This window comes from Mus musculus, chromosome 5 (assembly GCF_000001635.26).
Source record: "Mus musculus strain C57BL/6J chromosome 5, GRCm38.p6 C57BL/6J".
In the NCBI taxonomy this organism is placed as follows: Eukaryota; Metazoa; Chordata; class Mammalia; order Rodentia; family Muridae; genus Mus; species Mus musculus.
The window spans coordinates 147451180-147467238 of record NC_000071.6 but is presented as its reverse complement, the minus strand read 5'-3'; the positions used below and the strand labels follow the sequence as shown (position 1 = coordinate 147467238).

General features: G+C 39.3%; 1 protein-coding gene across 12 annotated transcripts in view; it reads right to left on the bottom strand.

Annotated features, from left to right (window-relative positions):
* Pan3 (PAN3 poly(A) specific ribonuclease subunit) overlaps positions 1–16059 on the bottom strand; it is a 122294-nt gene that overhangs the window by 81263 nt on the left and 24972 nt on the right. For 7 of the 12 annotated variants that reach the window (XM_006504872.4, XM_006504868.4, XM_017321113.2 and 4 more), the window contains 3 exons: positions 13921–13987; positions 12051–12121; positions 142–303 (listed from right to left, as the gene is read on the bottom strand). In XM_006504872.4, the coding sequence (XP_006504935.1) occupies positions 142–303; positions 12051–12121; positions 13921–13987 (300 nt within the window). Of the gene's footprint in view, positions 1–141; positions 304–12050; positions 12122–13920; positions 13988–16059 lie in introns of those variants that run through there. The other 5 variants (XM_006504873.4, NM_001359433.1, NM_028291.5 and 2 more) reach the window with 2 other exon arrangements.

Genomic DNA, 16059 nt, shown 5'->3' with positions numbered 1-16059 from the left:
CTACTAACCTTGCTTTGACTTTAGAAAAACAATTGAATGACAAAGGTGTATCAGCTAGGCCAGCCCATCTTTTCATATCCACCAGCCCACAAAGAAACCAAGAATCACTTTCAAGATATGTCTAAGAGAAATTATTTTTACCTGTAAATTGTTTTCTGGGACTCTGTCCCACCAAACCATACTGACGGGCACTCCTGACTCACACCTGTCAGCAAGGCAGCCAAGAGGGTTCTTTGCTTTTCGTGCCTGTGATCCCATCGGAACTAGCCTCTCCTCCAGCATCCCCAGGCGATACTTCCTTGGCTAGGAGAAAGAAGGAAAGAAACCGAGCCACTCCTAACATCCCCACACTAATCTAACCTAATATAATGAAAGTGTTAGGAAGGTGTGATAGGAAATAAAATCGCTAGGAATGTTCTAAGTTTCTAACAACCACCATCTCCCACCCCACCAGACGGCTCTAAAATAACCATAGTACTCACAGGCTGATCACTGCTACATAAATAACCAATGTTGTAGAAAATTACCTGCTCTTATAACCTCATGAACAGAAATTAACTTAGCAAGGTGAATGCTTTATATAACTTCCCAATGAACTTACCTATTCTCACTGAAATATGGAAAAGTGGTTTCAGGGGCACAAAATAGAGATTAAAAAAAAAAACAAACCCACCTCTCCAATCTTCTTCAGCAGTTCATCTCACTATCTTATTTCCTGTTCACAGCTACCCCAGTTAAAGGAAGCAACTGATTGCTAATCATTTTGTAAATTATTTTAATTCTTTGTACCATAGGCTGGAATATGGCAGTTACTCTAAAGTAGGCAAAGTAAGATACTGAAAAAACTGAGATATTATAGACTAAAATTTTAAAAAGTAAACAGTACAATAACAAAAACTTCACAGCTTTTTTTTAAATTATAGTAACCTGAACAGACTAATAGCGAAAAGCGAGTAAATTGTGCAACAAAATGGCAAACTCATTTGTCAACATACGAATAAAGTTAGTACACCACTCTCACAGCAGCTAGCAGGGCTGTATGAAGATATTAGAGCTTACCATCCTCCCTTAATTACAGCAAGTACAAACTACATTCACTGCACCTTAAAGGTAACATGTGCATAAATACAACTTACATAAAGATGTGTGTGTGTGTGTGTGTGTGTGTGTGTCCCCATCAGGAAATAAACTGCTTGAAAGGTTATCTCCTTAAAAACCTGAAACAAGCTCCACACACTTACTTACTGCTATGCCTGATATGTAATGCACTAAAAATCATTACACTGCAACATCAGGGTAAGATTGCTTTTAGAATCTAATATAAAGGGAGCTTATTTTTGCTGTGCATGTTGGTGCAAAAACCTATAATCCCAGCACTCAAGGAGCTAAAATAGAGAAGCATTCTTAGTGTTGAGCCAGCCCAAACTACACAGCAAAATTAGACCTTAAAAGAAGTTGAAAGAGACTAGAGAGTTGGCTCAATGGTTAACAACAGCACCTGGCTGCTCTTTCAAAAGACCCAGGTTCAATCTCCAGCACCCATGTGGCACCTTACATACATTTATAACTCCAGTCCCAAGGGCTCGAACACACTCTTCTGACCTCATCAGGCACCAGACACACACATTGTACACATACATACAAGCAGCCAAAACACAGCTAAAATTTAAAAGGACAGGGGTAGAATCATCAATTTAAAAAAATACACAATTTTTACATTTCTAAACCCTGGAAACGCCTATGAAAACTATACTATGTAAGACAGTTCTTTTTATAAGACCTACACTAATAAGGTGAATAAAAATTGAACTTGAATTAAGAAAGAAACTATTTTACCTGCCTGCCCAATAATCTGAACAGTAGAGGTTATAAAGCTAAAGCAGTTCCTTGCATGTCTAAATCAGAAAGAACGTCTCTGGGTGAAAACATTCTATGTGCTTCATGGCTCAAGCCACAATCACTTTTTAAGTGGAACACTTTTAAAGCAAAATTAACATCATAACTCCTTAGAAAAAGTTAAGATTAAACTCATACATTTTTGTGTTCAAGTCAATTACTGTAAGGCTTTGACATATAGTGAGAATAACAACCTTATTAAACATTTACTATTAAGACTTTGTATTTTAGAAAAATCCTGGGGTATAAATTCTTCTACCTCTATCACAAATGTTAAAATATCAAAGGCCAATTAAAATCATATGGGGGGGGAATGGCTCACTCATTAAGAGCACTGGCTGCTTTTCCAAAGATTCTGGGTTCAATTCTCAGGACCCACCATCATATGCAGCTCCAGTTTCAGAGCTTCTGATCCCCCTTTCTGGGTTCCATAGATACTGCACACACAAGGTGCAGACATACATGCAGGCAAAACACTTGTGCACATAGCAAAAATGTTTTTAAAAGTCACAACTGGCCAAAACACTTAAGACAAAGATTCTTCAATTCTAATCATATAGTGAAACTATACACACACACACACACACATACATACATACATACAAACATGTGTGCGTGTGTGTGTGCGTGTGTGTGTGTGTGTGTGTGTGTGTGTATATATATATATATATATATATAAAACTTTAAATGTTCTACAGCAATTTAAATTCACTTTCTTTTTCTTTTCTTTTCTTTTTTAATTCACTTTCTTTTTGATCCAGTTAAAACAGTCAATGCAATGAATTCATCTTCTATATGGAACACTAGTAATATAGAAAACAATGATATCACCTTTCAGCCCCAACAATTCTCATTATAATTGTTTCTTAGTTTTTTCCCAAACAATTCTTACTCCTTTCCCTCTATTCCATAACCAGTACCTGCAACTAAAGGGACCTGTGGAGCCGTAACAGACACAAGCTCTTGATTCAAATAAGCAGCCAACAAGCTGCATAGGTCTGCAGCCAGAGCTACGTAGTGAGACCCTATCTTGGAGGAGGGAGGGAGGGAGGGAGGGCGTGGGGAAGGGGAGGGAGAGGGAGAAGGGAAGGGGGGGAGGTCAAAAGTGGAGGGGGGAGATGAGAGAGAGAGAGAAAGAGATTGATTTTAAAAGTACCAAAAGCTACAGGATACAAATTAACAAAACAAAATGGCATTCATAAAAAGAAATGGCAGCAACAGGGAACATAAAGGTATAGCAAAAAAAGAGTATAGAGAAAAATAAAGAGGGGCTTATATATTAGCCTCACCGCACAGAATAAAACCACAAGAATGTTCCATCTGTAAGCTAATTTCCAAGTCAGCTGAGTTCTAATAAAAAAAAATTACAACTGAGCATCCGAGAAAGGACTTTGTATACAAATGCTATGCACACACACATGTACCTTTCCTTGGAACAGAGGTTGTAGTCTAGGAGGCTCTACAGGAAGTATAACTCACCGCCACAACACACATGTATTAACACACATGACTGAGGTACCAAGAGAGCAGAGACAGGCACTTCACAAGGAGTCAAATGCTTAAGCATATGTTTAAGGCAGAGTAAGTGTGCCAAGGCAGGAGGAAATGGGGGACAGTGGGGTAAGGAAGGGGACAGAGTCGGGGCGTGGGCTCACTGAGACTGTATTTCAAGTGGGAATGGAGGCCTAAGGAAAATAAACTGAAGATCAAAGCAAGGTGGCACGGAGTTCATGCATCACTGGACCACTCGAGAGTTAATAAAGAGACACAGATGGAAGCCTAAAAACAATTTTAAAAAACCACTTACTTGTCATAATCTATGCTAACAAATTTGCACTTCCATTGGCAAAGGGAGTGGTTGAGACAGAGTTGGCAGAGGTGGGTGCATCTCAGAAAGGAAGTTCTACATCAGTGTGGAGGAGGTGCAGGCATCAAACTGGAAGCAGGTGACAAATCACTGGACACGCTTTCTTTCTCAAATTCAGCACTACACTCTGGATAAACCTTTACAGTGGGGTGCCCAAGCCTTATTTATAGAGGCTTATATTGTCTTCCCCAGTAGATTCCCACAGCAGCACTATTACCACACTATCAACAAAACTGTCTTCAGGACTCGCCAAATGCACACAAGGTGAAACTGCCTCTGGCTAAGTACCATGGCAGAACATGGGAGTGAGTGTAATAAATGCAGAATGCAAAGGGACTGGTAGGCTAAAAACTACTGATTAGCTGAAATCGGAGACCAACAGAAACAGAGAATCAAGTGGACAGTGAGGAAGAAGGAAACAAAACAAAAGTGTGAATTTTCCTTCAGCACAAAGCAAACATACCTTTCTCCTTCCCCTTAGCTTCCAAAACTTGCAGACAAGTGTTGAGAATTGCAATTATCCAAAAAAAAAAAAGAAAAGCGCCAATACTAGTGTTGATCTTGTTTCCAAACAGCCTGAGCACTCCTGGGGACTTGTATGCCCTCTAACAAACAGCTTCTTTCCTCTGTCCCCCAGCAAACCAGCAACACAGCAGAGTCCCCAGTGTCCTTGTCCTGGGGTCAAACACCCAGTAGTGCCTCTAACATCCTCCCCCCCACCCTCTCTAAAACATACTTTTTTTTTAACCCGGAGTCAAGATTTTCTACTATGACTAATTTTTATAGCTTACAAAATTTAAGAGTTAAGACAGTAAGATAGTGGTAGCTGAACACTGTCTTACTTTTTGTCAGGATTTAGTTTTAAAGGCCTCTTGAGCTCAAGTTTTTAGGAGAAAAAAAGGTTGAAAATATATTCTAGAGTAGAAGTGTAACAAGCTTTACTGGAAAGGGTCAGGTTCTCAAGAGTGGAAAATGAATGATACAACGGAGACAGGAGACACCCTCAAAACTCAAGGCTTTACAGAATCATAGCTTTCTGCATTTTGAACCTTGACTTAAAATTCAAAGCCTTCAAAGCTACTACTTAACACCTCCTCCTACCCTCATTTTACAAAAGCCTTTCTTTCCTAAGGATTTGGCCTGTGACTTAAGTCTGGGGGATAGCTACTGATATCCCTGATAGGGCAAGTTAAGTCTCTCTACTTATGCACTTTTTATGTTGTTTGAGGGATGGTTGTGGGGGAGAAGAGTTGCTTGAGACAGGGTCCCTGTAGCCAGGACTGCTTCTGAACTCACTGTGTAAGTGAGACCTTGAACTCCTGACCCTCTTATTGCACAGGCACACTTACAAAAGATCCATTCACTCACTCAAGATTTCAGTGTCAGCCTTTCTGTCCTTAGAAATAAATGAACAGTAAAATCTGTTTTTTCAAAAACATTCAGAAACAGGCCAGTGCTCACAACACAGAGCCCTTAGTGACTACAAAGCAACACCATCCTCATCAACAATGACAGACCAGAAAACAAGATGCTGTCCCCAAACAAAATGTTTCCCTTACCTCAAATTACAAGAAATCCCTCTAAATATCAAATTCACAAGCAAGGACCTCTATTATTTGTACTATGAAACAATGACTAAAAAACACATGCTTAACAGGTAAGTCATGAACACAGGGCAAACATATCCCTTCACTTGATGTTTATGACAGTCCAAATCCATTATCTTCTGCAGTAACAACCCAACATCTCTCTCCACAATCAACTGTGAAGTCCATTGACAAGAATGGCCTAAGTTTACTACACACTTATTTCCAAATAAGCATGCTTTTCTCCCACAATCTCCTCCAACTCCAGAGAGTCATCCCTTAGTTAACTAAATTGCTTAATCATTTCAGTGTATCTTTACTTATACAAGGTAATTATAGAATTATAATTCTTTTAATGATCAGTACGTAAATTCACTGGAGTACAAACAGGCCACTAAACCTAATTAAAGCCAACTTTGCTACACAGGATGACCATCTATGTAGACCATGTATATTGACCATGCTGGCTTCCAACTTGAGGCAATTCTCTCTCCTGCCCTTGCCTTTGGGATACTGGGATTACATCTAGGCATGGGCTAACAAACCTGAGGTCACAGGTTTCAACACACCCATCTCTATGTGGTGCGGGAATCACAATCAGGTTCCCAGGTTTGGGACAGCAAGCAGTTTATACAATGAGTCATCTCTTCCCAGTCCCTTGTTTTGTTTTGTGTGAGACACAGTATGATGTAGCCCAGACTAGCCTAAAATTCCTGGTCCTCCTCATTTCTCCTCCCGAGTATAAACCCACATTTGGGTTTTGCAGTCTGAGGATCAGATCAACCCCAAGCAGGATATATGCAAGACAAGCACTCTACTACTAACTGAACTATTTCTCCAGCCTGACTTTTTAAAAATTTAACATATATCTATGTATTTGCTTAGTTGAATCTTTAAATGAATCTGAGTATCTTCAAACTTGTCTTATTATGATTTGAAGAGGTTAAAATAAGTTTTCTAGACTCTTACCACTAAGGTCAGGCTCAAAAACCTGTTCTTAATTACAGTACCCTGTCTCTAAGAAACCAACTCTGCACCTTAAAGTATCTCTTAACACACAGCAATCCAAATGTCATTTATCTAAACCTAAGACTCTGTCTCTCAATCTTACCAGCATGAAGGAATCGGTAAGAAACAATAAGAGATGATAATCAAAGAAATAAAGCCTAAAAGATTAACTCACTCTTGAAAACTAAAGGAAAAAGTTAAGAACTACAATTGTCTAGTTGGTGAGCATAACATGGGTTGGCTAAAGTCGTCTTTACTAATTCACTCGCCACACCTACATCCCAGGCAAACAAAATGAATTACTAACAAGGCCACATTCTTCCTAACATGTATACTTCATAAATTCAATGACCCCAGTAGGGTACATTAAATTCAAGCAGATAATCTCACAATGATCTACTAGCTCTCAGGACTAAGGTAAAAGCACCATATATTTATTAAACAACTGCTGCTATATAAAAACTAACTCAAAACTCTCTAATGTTTGAAGACTGGGTGCCAAGTCTGTCCAAGTGTTACATACTGTGTAAAAGGTACATCCTTCAGTTCAGTTGTTTGGATATGCTATTTCTCTCTCTCTCTCTCTCTCTCTCTCTCTCTCTCTCTCTCTCTCTCTCACACACACACACACACACACACACACACACACACACCCTCCAAAACAAAATGTGCTCCCTTTGAAAAATCAATAAAGACAAAATTCTCTTTCAGTCATGAATCTGAAGAAAGCTTTCTTAGAGCCATATGCACACCTTACGTCCCAACACTTGAGAGGCAGAGCTGGGTGGCTCAAGGCCAGTCTGTCAACACAGTCAGCGTCAGCTCAGTCAGAGCTATGCAGAGGCCCTGCCTTCCCATGCTACCCTGCGCTCTGACCCTCCCTCCCCAAGGGAAGAAAAAAAATGTTTCTTAGTTCAACACAAATGCTCACTGCACAACCAATTAAAAATAAAGTATTCCTTACAAAACAGGAACTAGTTTTCATCAGTAAGCTTTGTGATGGCGACTAGAACCAGGAAGACCCAAACTGGGCTCAAACAAAGCAATAATGAGGGAGCAAGCTACCAGTGAATTGTACTCAAGCAAAATAATCCACAAGTACCTCCCACCACCCACATTCCATCACAAACCACAGCAGGTGAGCTATCCTCTGGGCTCCACTTCTCTCAGTCCTACTATGAGCTTTAAAATCAGAACAAACGTTCCAAAAATCTTAGTGTGTCATGAAATTAACTTAAAACTGACAGAAATGAATGTTACCCTATGATGTTTCAGTCTTACTGACTCACTAAAGCAGGCCAAAGAAATATAAACATAGTATCTATTCCATAGTTTGTATTCTAGAAGAAGGAGGAAAATGAATTAAGTGAGCAACCACCCTGACAGAGAGAAAAAGAATCCAAGAATATCAGGATGCTTAGACTGCTCATCTGCCTAACTTACACCTACTGCCTGTGGTGGCCCTGTAAAAAAACTACAGCATGGAACATCAAAGCCTGGGGCACTGCAGTCACACCTCTGTTCCTATATCTAACTCTGATAAAAGAATATTTTGTTTTCAAAAGATATGATACACAATTTTTATGACTGTACACACCAATAACCAACTTTAACTGTGCCTTCCTTGCTGCTAAGTTTCCTCATGTATTAATCTCTAATCTCTAGTATAATAACTCTCATTTTAGCCAGGCGTGGTGGCACACACCTGTAATCCCAGCACTTGGGAGGCAGAGGCAGGCGGATTTCTGAGTTTGAGGCCAGTCTGGTCTACAAAGTGAGTTCCAGGACAGCCAAGGCTACACAGAGAAACCCTGTCTCAAAAAAACCAAAACCAAAACCAAACCAAACAACAACCAAAACCAAAACCAAAAACCAAAAACCAAAACCAAACCAAACAACAACAACAAAAAAAATTCTCATTTTTAAAACAAAAGTCATAGTAGCATTTTATAGGAATTTAATTCTGCCATAGACTATAAAATTAAAATTTATTTCTTCCGATCTCTTTTACCCAAGAATTACATGTATTTCATATTATAACCTTTTCAATTTACATATATTCTTAGTCAGGAAAAACAAAACCACCAATGCTTCTCAAGCACAAATATAAAAATCACTGTAAGTCATCATCTCTTGTATATCATGTTCTATTGATTTGTGTAAAATCAAAAGTGAATCACAACAAAAGTAATGATATTATTTGATGCCACAGTACTATCAAGTCGCTACAGGTGCTTCTAAACTCCGCTGAAGCTGGCTTTGGTCCCTGTGATCCTATCTGTAATGACCAAAGGCACAGACATGTTCATATATGAAAATGTTCATGGATCGGCTCATCATCTAATGACAGATGATGGCTATGAACCTTTTTAGACTGCTTTTCACAGTGCATTTGACTTCAGTAAGCTCTAAGAACACTAAGACGTGCAGCTCTTGTCCCTCAGCTCCCATGGGAATGGCAGTGAGAGACTGTGCTGAGGCTTCCTCCTCTCTAATCATGGCTACCTTACACGCAGATGGCTTAGGCTTCCCCACAGTCTTCACTATCAAACATCTCCTCCTTATGTGCGCTCACAGATCTAGAGAATTCGCTGCTACTGTGCAACCACTAAATATTTTAAGTTTGCACTCATGTGTTCACATATTTATAGAGTTATGACTGTTGGGATCAGCCCACCTGAGATTTTGTAACTTACCTTACAGGCTGTGAAATGATAGTGAATGTCCTACTACCTGTTCTGACAGTATTTTAAAGTTATCAGTGAGTGATTATGCTACCCTGCTTAAATAAGCATGCAATTTAATTAAATAATTATAATTTGTATTTACTTCCATGGAATTGCATCGTGCACATACCCACAGAAATAACACATCCTATCTCAAGTCACTGAAAGAACCCTATCTGTCCCTCCCTGCCACGTAACATTAAATGTCAACAGCAGCAAAGGGGAAGGATCTCCCCAGTCAGATCCCAACACTTCTGATTTACAGACACTGTAGGTCTTAGAGCTAAAAGACAAGCATCCTGCTTAGGATGTCCCATCATTTCACAAATGGGAAGATTACAATCTATGATGGACACGGTCACACGGTTAGCGGTCTAAGTACCTCAGAGATAAGTGGTTCCCTCTATTATTATTCTGGTACTATTAAAATACACTCTAGCCAGGCAGTGGAGGCGCACGCCTTTAATCCCAGCACTCGGGAGGCAGAGGCAGGCAGATTTCTGAGTTCGAGGCCAGCCTGGTCTACAAAGTGAGTTCCAGCATAGCCAGGACTACTCAGAGAAACCCTGTCTCAAAAAAAAAAAAAAAATATATATATATATATATATATAATATAAAATAAAATACACTCTAATACTGAAGGCCAGGCAGGGCAGCTCAAGCCTATGACTCTAGGTCTCAGGAGGCAGAAGAGAGTCAGAGTCACTGCAAACTGGAGCCTACCAGAGCTACAAAGCACTGAAGTCACATACTATGTTTCCTTTATTGTTTTCTTCTAAGGAAAAAACAAACAAACAAAAACAAAAAACCAAAAGACAAAAAAACCCAGCTATGTGCTGCATTTTTCCCTTAAAATCTCCATTATTTTTTGCTATATCTTTTCAAAAACAGATATAAATATTTCAGCTGTTTAAGATATAGCCAGTAAGTTTAATTTTCATAGGAATGCTTTTAAATACTCAATTACCATCCTAATTTCTACTCAGGTATCAGAAACAACCCTTACTATAGAGAACTTTTTTTTAACTAAGAGAAAGCTGTTAGAGGGACCGATAAGACAAAGGAAAGTCTTCTCTTTTTCTATAAAGAGCATTAGATAACTTATTCCCAGGTCGTGGCTGCTTTCCACTTTTCTGCCATGGCAGCTTCCAGTGCTGCTTCTCACTACCGCTGACATATCTGCTTGTGGCCACCTCCACTACATCCCTATCTGTGAGCAAAGTGGGTAAAGCAAAACTAGCTTTAGTCCTGGTGAAAACCATTGAGAAATCTATGAAAATCAAGCCTAAAGACTGCATCTCTCAGGCCTAGTGTTAAAGCATTTCCAATCACCTTCCTGCTCTTGTCCAATTCTCAAGATGGAAAGAAGTCATGTGCACCGAGTGCTCACGTGACCACACCCCTATAAAGTGTAAGTGACTTACTGAGGCGTGACTGACAAAAGTACAGACACACCTGCTTCACACACTCAATTCATCAAGTCTGGGAATAAGCTTAATTATGAAACATCATCACCTCAGTCTACCAAATGCTCCATGCTACACTGCCCTCTGCCCAGACGCCTGACCCTCAAATTCTTGTTTAGTTTATTCTTAATAAAGTCAATATTTAACTTGGAAACTTTCATTAGTTAGGGGGAAAGACTGATTAAACATCTCAATAACAACCATCAAGATCATGGCTCTAGCTGCTTCTGGGTCCTAACCAAATGACCAGCTTCTCTGACTACTGACATCAGCATGGCTCTCATTGAGACCCAAACGCATCAAACTATTCGTTTCAACTTGCCACAAAATCAGTCGCTATAAAATTCTACAATGGTCTGTAACTTCAATTCCAAACTACATCAAATTAAATTAAATTTGTAACATGAATAGGTCTTAAGACTTAAGCATTGTGGCACACAGTTCTAAGTCTAGCACTTGGGAAACTGAGGAAGTAGAGTTGTGAATTCAAGTCCAGCCTGAGCTAGGTAAGACTGTGTTGTCCCTGCCCTCCTTCCCCGCACCCCCTCCACAAAGCAAAATGACAAACAAATCCAGAGAATTTTAATTAAAATTTAGTTCTAAACAGTTGGATCAATTACGAAAAGCTGTAAATCTTAGGTTTGTTTTGTATTGAGTATAAATTATGGAAAACCCTTTGAAATTTAGTCATAAAGAAATGTAAAAAATGCTAAAATGGGGGCCTGGAGAGATGGCTCAGCAGGTTAAGAGCACTGACTGCTCTTCCAAAGGTCCTGAGTTCAAATCCCAGCAACCACATGGTGGCTCACAACCATCAGTAATGAGATTGGATGCCCTCTTCTGGTGTGTCTGAAGACAGCTACAGTGTACTTGCACATAACAAATAAATCTTTTTTAAAAAAAAATGCTAAAATGGCCGGGCGTGGTGGCGCACGCCTTTAATCCCGGCACTTGGGAGGCAGAGGCAGGCCAATTTCTGAGTTTGAGGCCAGCCTGGTCTACAGTGAGTTCCAGGACAGCCAGGGCTACACAGAGAAAACCTATCTCGAAAACAAAACAAACAAAAAAAAAAAGCTAAAATGTGGTTAAAGTGACCTACACTGCGTTATGTTAACAACAGAATATATGAAGAAAAAGAACCAAAGCAAGCAAAGGATTTCATCCCTTTGCATAAATGTTTCACCCCATGCACACAGACCAAAGAACATTCCGGCTAAGAGAGGAGCCATCAGGAATGGTGGTGCTGCACGCCACAATCTCAACACTGGGGAGGCTCAGGCAGGAGAACCATCATAAATACAAGGCCAGCCTGGGCTCTGCAAGATCACAACTCAAAAAAGCCAAAAGCAATGACAGAAAGCAAAAAGGTAAGGAGAAATTTAAGTAAAGGCAAGAAGAACACTCAGCCCATAAAGGTCTTCCTCCCACTGAGGAAAATGTTGGTTACCCAACACTACCTCTAAACCACATTTAGTTGCACTGGAATTTCAATTTCACCTACCTTCCTTCTCTGGGAGATGTTGAGGGCACCGAAGTCATTAAACAAGGATGAAGCAGATGAAGTCAGAAGATCTGGAAGGCAAGTTACACAGGTTTCCAGACAACTCAGACAACAAGCAAGGCTGATACACGTTAACCTAGCATTGCTTCAACAGCAGCCCAATGCTGCCCACAAGAGCAGCAAACTCAGTGCTCACACACCTGCGTGTCCAACACATGAGACACGAACTGATGATGGATACTTCATTCAGTCTACAGTGCTGTCTACCCAGCCAAGTATATACCTCTATGTGAGAAAGCATCTGTTTGATTAAAACAAGGGAAAAGTCAAATACAGTAGGTAAATCTTTTCAGTCATATGACTAGGGTATGGTTTTGAGGGAAGGAAGTCTAGTTACAGTAAACACTTGTGTTAATACTGAGTCCTTGGAATAATAAAGGGAGTCCAAGAGATCAGGCTTGGATGAGACAGAAGAGCTAGGTCTTCAAACCATCTATTCTACAGTCTATTCCACAGTTCTAGGTTTATCAACAGACTTCTAGAATGCTTGTTAAGTTTTTATTTTAAAAATGAAAATATTCAATGTTACAAAACAAACAGAATCCAGTTATGGGTTCAAAGTGCCAATGCTCTACAAACATTAAAACTCTGAATTATTTCCCACTTTACAAATCAGAATTTTTTAAAACATATGACATTGTATATCATCTTCATTTCTGGGCACTAATAAATCTTGTATTTTTTAATCATATTATGTATGAGATCCCAAAGCCTGTATTAAATTGCCTCACAACACAGTACACAGAGATTTTCACTTAATTTCTCTGCCTTCCTTCCTCTAGCTGGAGTTTTGTGGTAGAACTGTTTGCTGGGATGTAAGACATTTAGTATGAAGTAAGTAACTCTAAGAAAGGAAAGTGATAACAGCAAGACAAAATGTTTATATGATATATAAATTTTAGACATTCAAAAGGGCACAATTTCTTAAATATCATTTGGCATCTTGCAAAGCACTTAAACAATATGGAACACTAAAAACACGGGGATGCTACAAAAGTACTTTCTTTCTGTTTTTTTTTCCAAGACAGGGTTTCTCTGTGTAGGCCTGGCTGCCCCAATGGAGCGCTCCATGGACCAGGTTGGCCATGAACTCAGAGGTTCACCTGACTCTACCTCCCGCTCTGGGATTAAGGGCATGAACCACCACTGCCTGAGTACAAAGTAGTTTCTAACATTAAATCTAACATTAAAATGTTCCTTTTTTCTTCAGTAGAAGACTGAAATTCCTAAATAGTATACAAACTTTATATACAAAAAAATACCTATCACAAAAAATAATCAACATGCAAATTTTATTCATTATTATTAAGTTTTAACATTTTGTTGATCTATGTTACTAGCATATATGTATATGTGCTCTCTACACACACACACACACACTTTTAAACCAGGGAACACTTTTTAAAAATAAATACAGGCCAGGCGATGGTGACACATGCTTTTAATCCCAGCACTCGAGAGGCAGAGGCAGGCGGATTTCTGGGTTTGAGGTCAGCCTGGTCTACAAAGTGAGTTCCAGGACATCCAGGGCTACACAGAGAAACTCTGTCTCGGAAAAAAAAACAAAAAAAAACAAAAAAAATAGCAATATAAGATTTAATTCATATTAATCAAGAAGGACCACGATTAAAGTGTTTAATGTAATCTTAATTATTGTATTTATTAACATGAAAAGAAAAATTGGTGATTTAAAATCTTGATTAAATTTTATTTTCTAATTAATACCTGCTCACAATTTCTAAAATAATCTACTATATCATATTACTTTCAGAGCTACACACACATACTAATGTACACAATCAAATCTTACCGTGGCCTGTGTATGGCTTGGCACTGTCATTTAGAAGGCTTGGGGAGCTGCTACTACTAGTCATTCTCTGAAAAATACAATATGCATACGGAGCCATTGAGGAATAAGGAATTAAAAGCATCCAACAGAAAGACAGACTAGGCCAGGTTGCATCTTTCCTTTCCTTTTTAATGATGCAGAAACTGAGTAAGAAGCCGACTGATCTTTAACACCACTGACAAACTAATCTTCCCTCCTGCACATGCTAGTACACTGCTTAGATCACACCAATGCACAGCCTCCCAGGAAGCACATCAAATACTTCCTTACTAGCCAGGTATTAAAGATGCTGCCATAGGCCTATTCTGAATTACAACTGTGTAACTCACAAATGTGCATGGGCAAGACAAGTGAGTTTCCCTGTCCATAAGATACAAATTCCAGTACTCATTCAAGAAGGTAGGACATAACTATGTAATGTCAATACATGCCCTAACATCTCTCAATTTGTATTTTCCCTCATATACCGTCTGTTTGCCAGGCATATTCTCTGCTTTTCTACCCCACTGCCCCTATGTCTAATCTAAAACCAACAAATCCTATATATGAAGCCAACTCAAGTCTCTGAAAAAGTATCCAAAATGTCTCAGCTCTTGCTTAAACTCCGTGATCCCAAACTTAAATCACTTGGCTTCTTCGTTTCTCCATCATTAAAAGGGGAAGCAGGAGGACAAGTTCTTGAGACAATTTAAATACAATTTTAATATATAACTGTATGCGTGGTAATACACGAGGTACGATCCTAGAACCTGTAAAACTTATAGAACTTGATCATAAGTTCAAGGTCATCCATCGTTAGCTCTGCAGCAAATTTTTGACTAGCCAAAGACACATAAGACACTATCTCAAAAATTACTATACATTAATTGATCACTAAAAAATAATAATAATAATAAGGCACTCAGGAATGGGTAGAAAGTTCAGTGGCTAAGCTCTTGCTCACCAAGAATGAGGGCTTAACATTGAATCTCCAGCATCTACATAAAAAGCCAGACATGGCTTAGCGTACTGTAGCACTGTGGGGATGGGGACAGAGGGGTCCTGGGTGTTCTGGCTGGCCAGCCTACCAGAACAATGAGCTTCTAGTTCAGTGAGAGATCTCATCTCATTTCAGTACGGCAAACTGTGATAGACAACTGGCACAGAGCTCTCTTCTCCATGTATCCTGCATGGGCACACACACCTATGCCATGGGCATACACTAAACATACACAGGAGAGAGAGGTGACTCATGTTCATGACTATGCATGCTTTCTTAAAGGCTTAAAGTCAAATAACCCAAAAGGAACAGAGCGACACTGAAACATCAGCTTTTAACAATGAAGTTAAAAGTCATACAAAGGGGCTGGCGAGATGGCTCAGTGGTTAAGAGTGCCGACTGCTCTTCCAAAGGTCCCGAGTTCAAATCCCAGCAACCACATGGTGGCTCACAACCATCCATAACAAAATCTGATGCCCTCTTATGGAGTATCTAAGGACAGCTACAGTGTACTTACATATAATAAATAAATAAATAAATCTTTAAAAAAAAAAAAAAAAAAAAAAAAAGTCATACAAAAAGTACAGACTTCTTAAAATCAGTGCAGCATTAACAGGAAGCAAAGGCCGGTGCTGTCGCATCCTATTATAGTTATGGGGACCAGAAGGCACAACAGAAACAAGGAAGGGCGGAGGACTACTCTCACTATTGTGACCAAGTTTTCCAAAAAGGAAATTAAAAACATTTTCCAAGTTCATTCTAGTTCTACAAAATTCTTCATCTATCTATAAAATGTCCTCAGTGTCACACCCAGCTATGACAAAGAGAAAAGTCAGCTGCAAGAAGCAGAACGCATTTTAAAGACGCAAAAGCAACGTTGGGCTGGAGAGATGGCTCAGTGGTTAAGAGCACTGACTGCTCTTCCAAAGGTCCTGAGTTCAAATCCCAGCAACCACATGATGGCTCACAACCATCCATAATGAGATCTGATGGCCCCTTCTGTTGTGTTGGAAGACAACTACAGTGTACTTAAATATAAGAAAGAAAGAAAGAAAGAAAGAAAGAAAGAAAGAAAGAAAGAAAGAAAGAAAGAAAGAAAGAAAGAAAGAAAGAAGTAATTT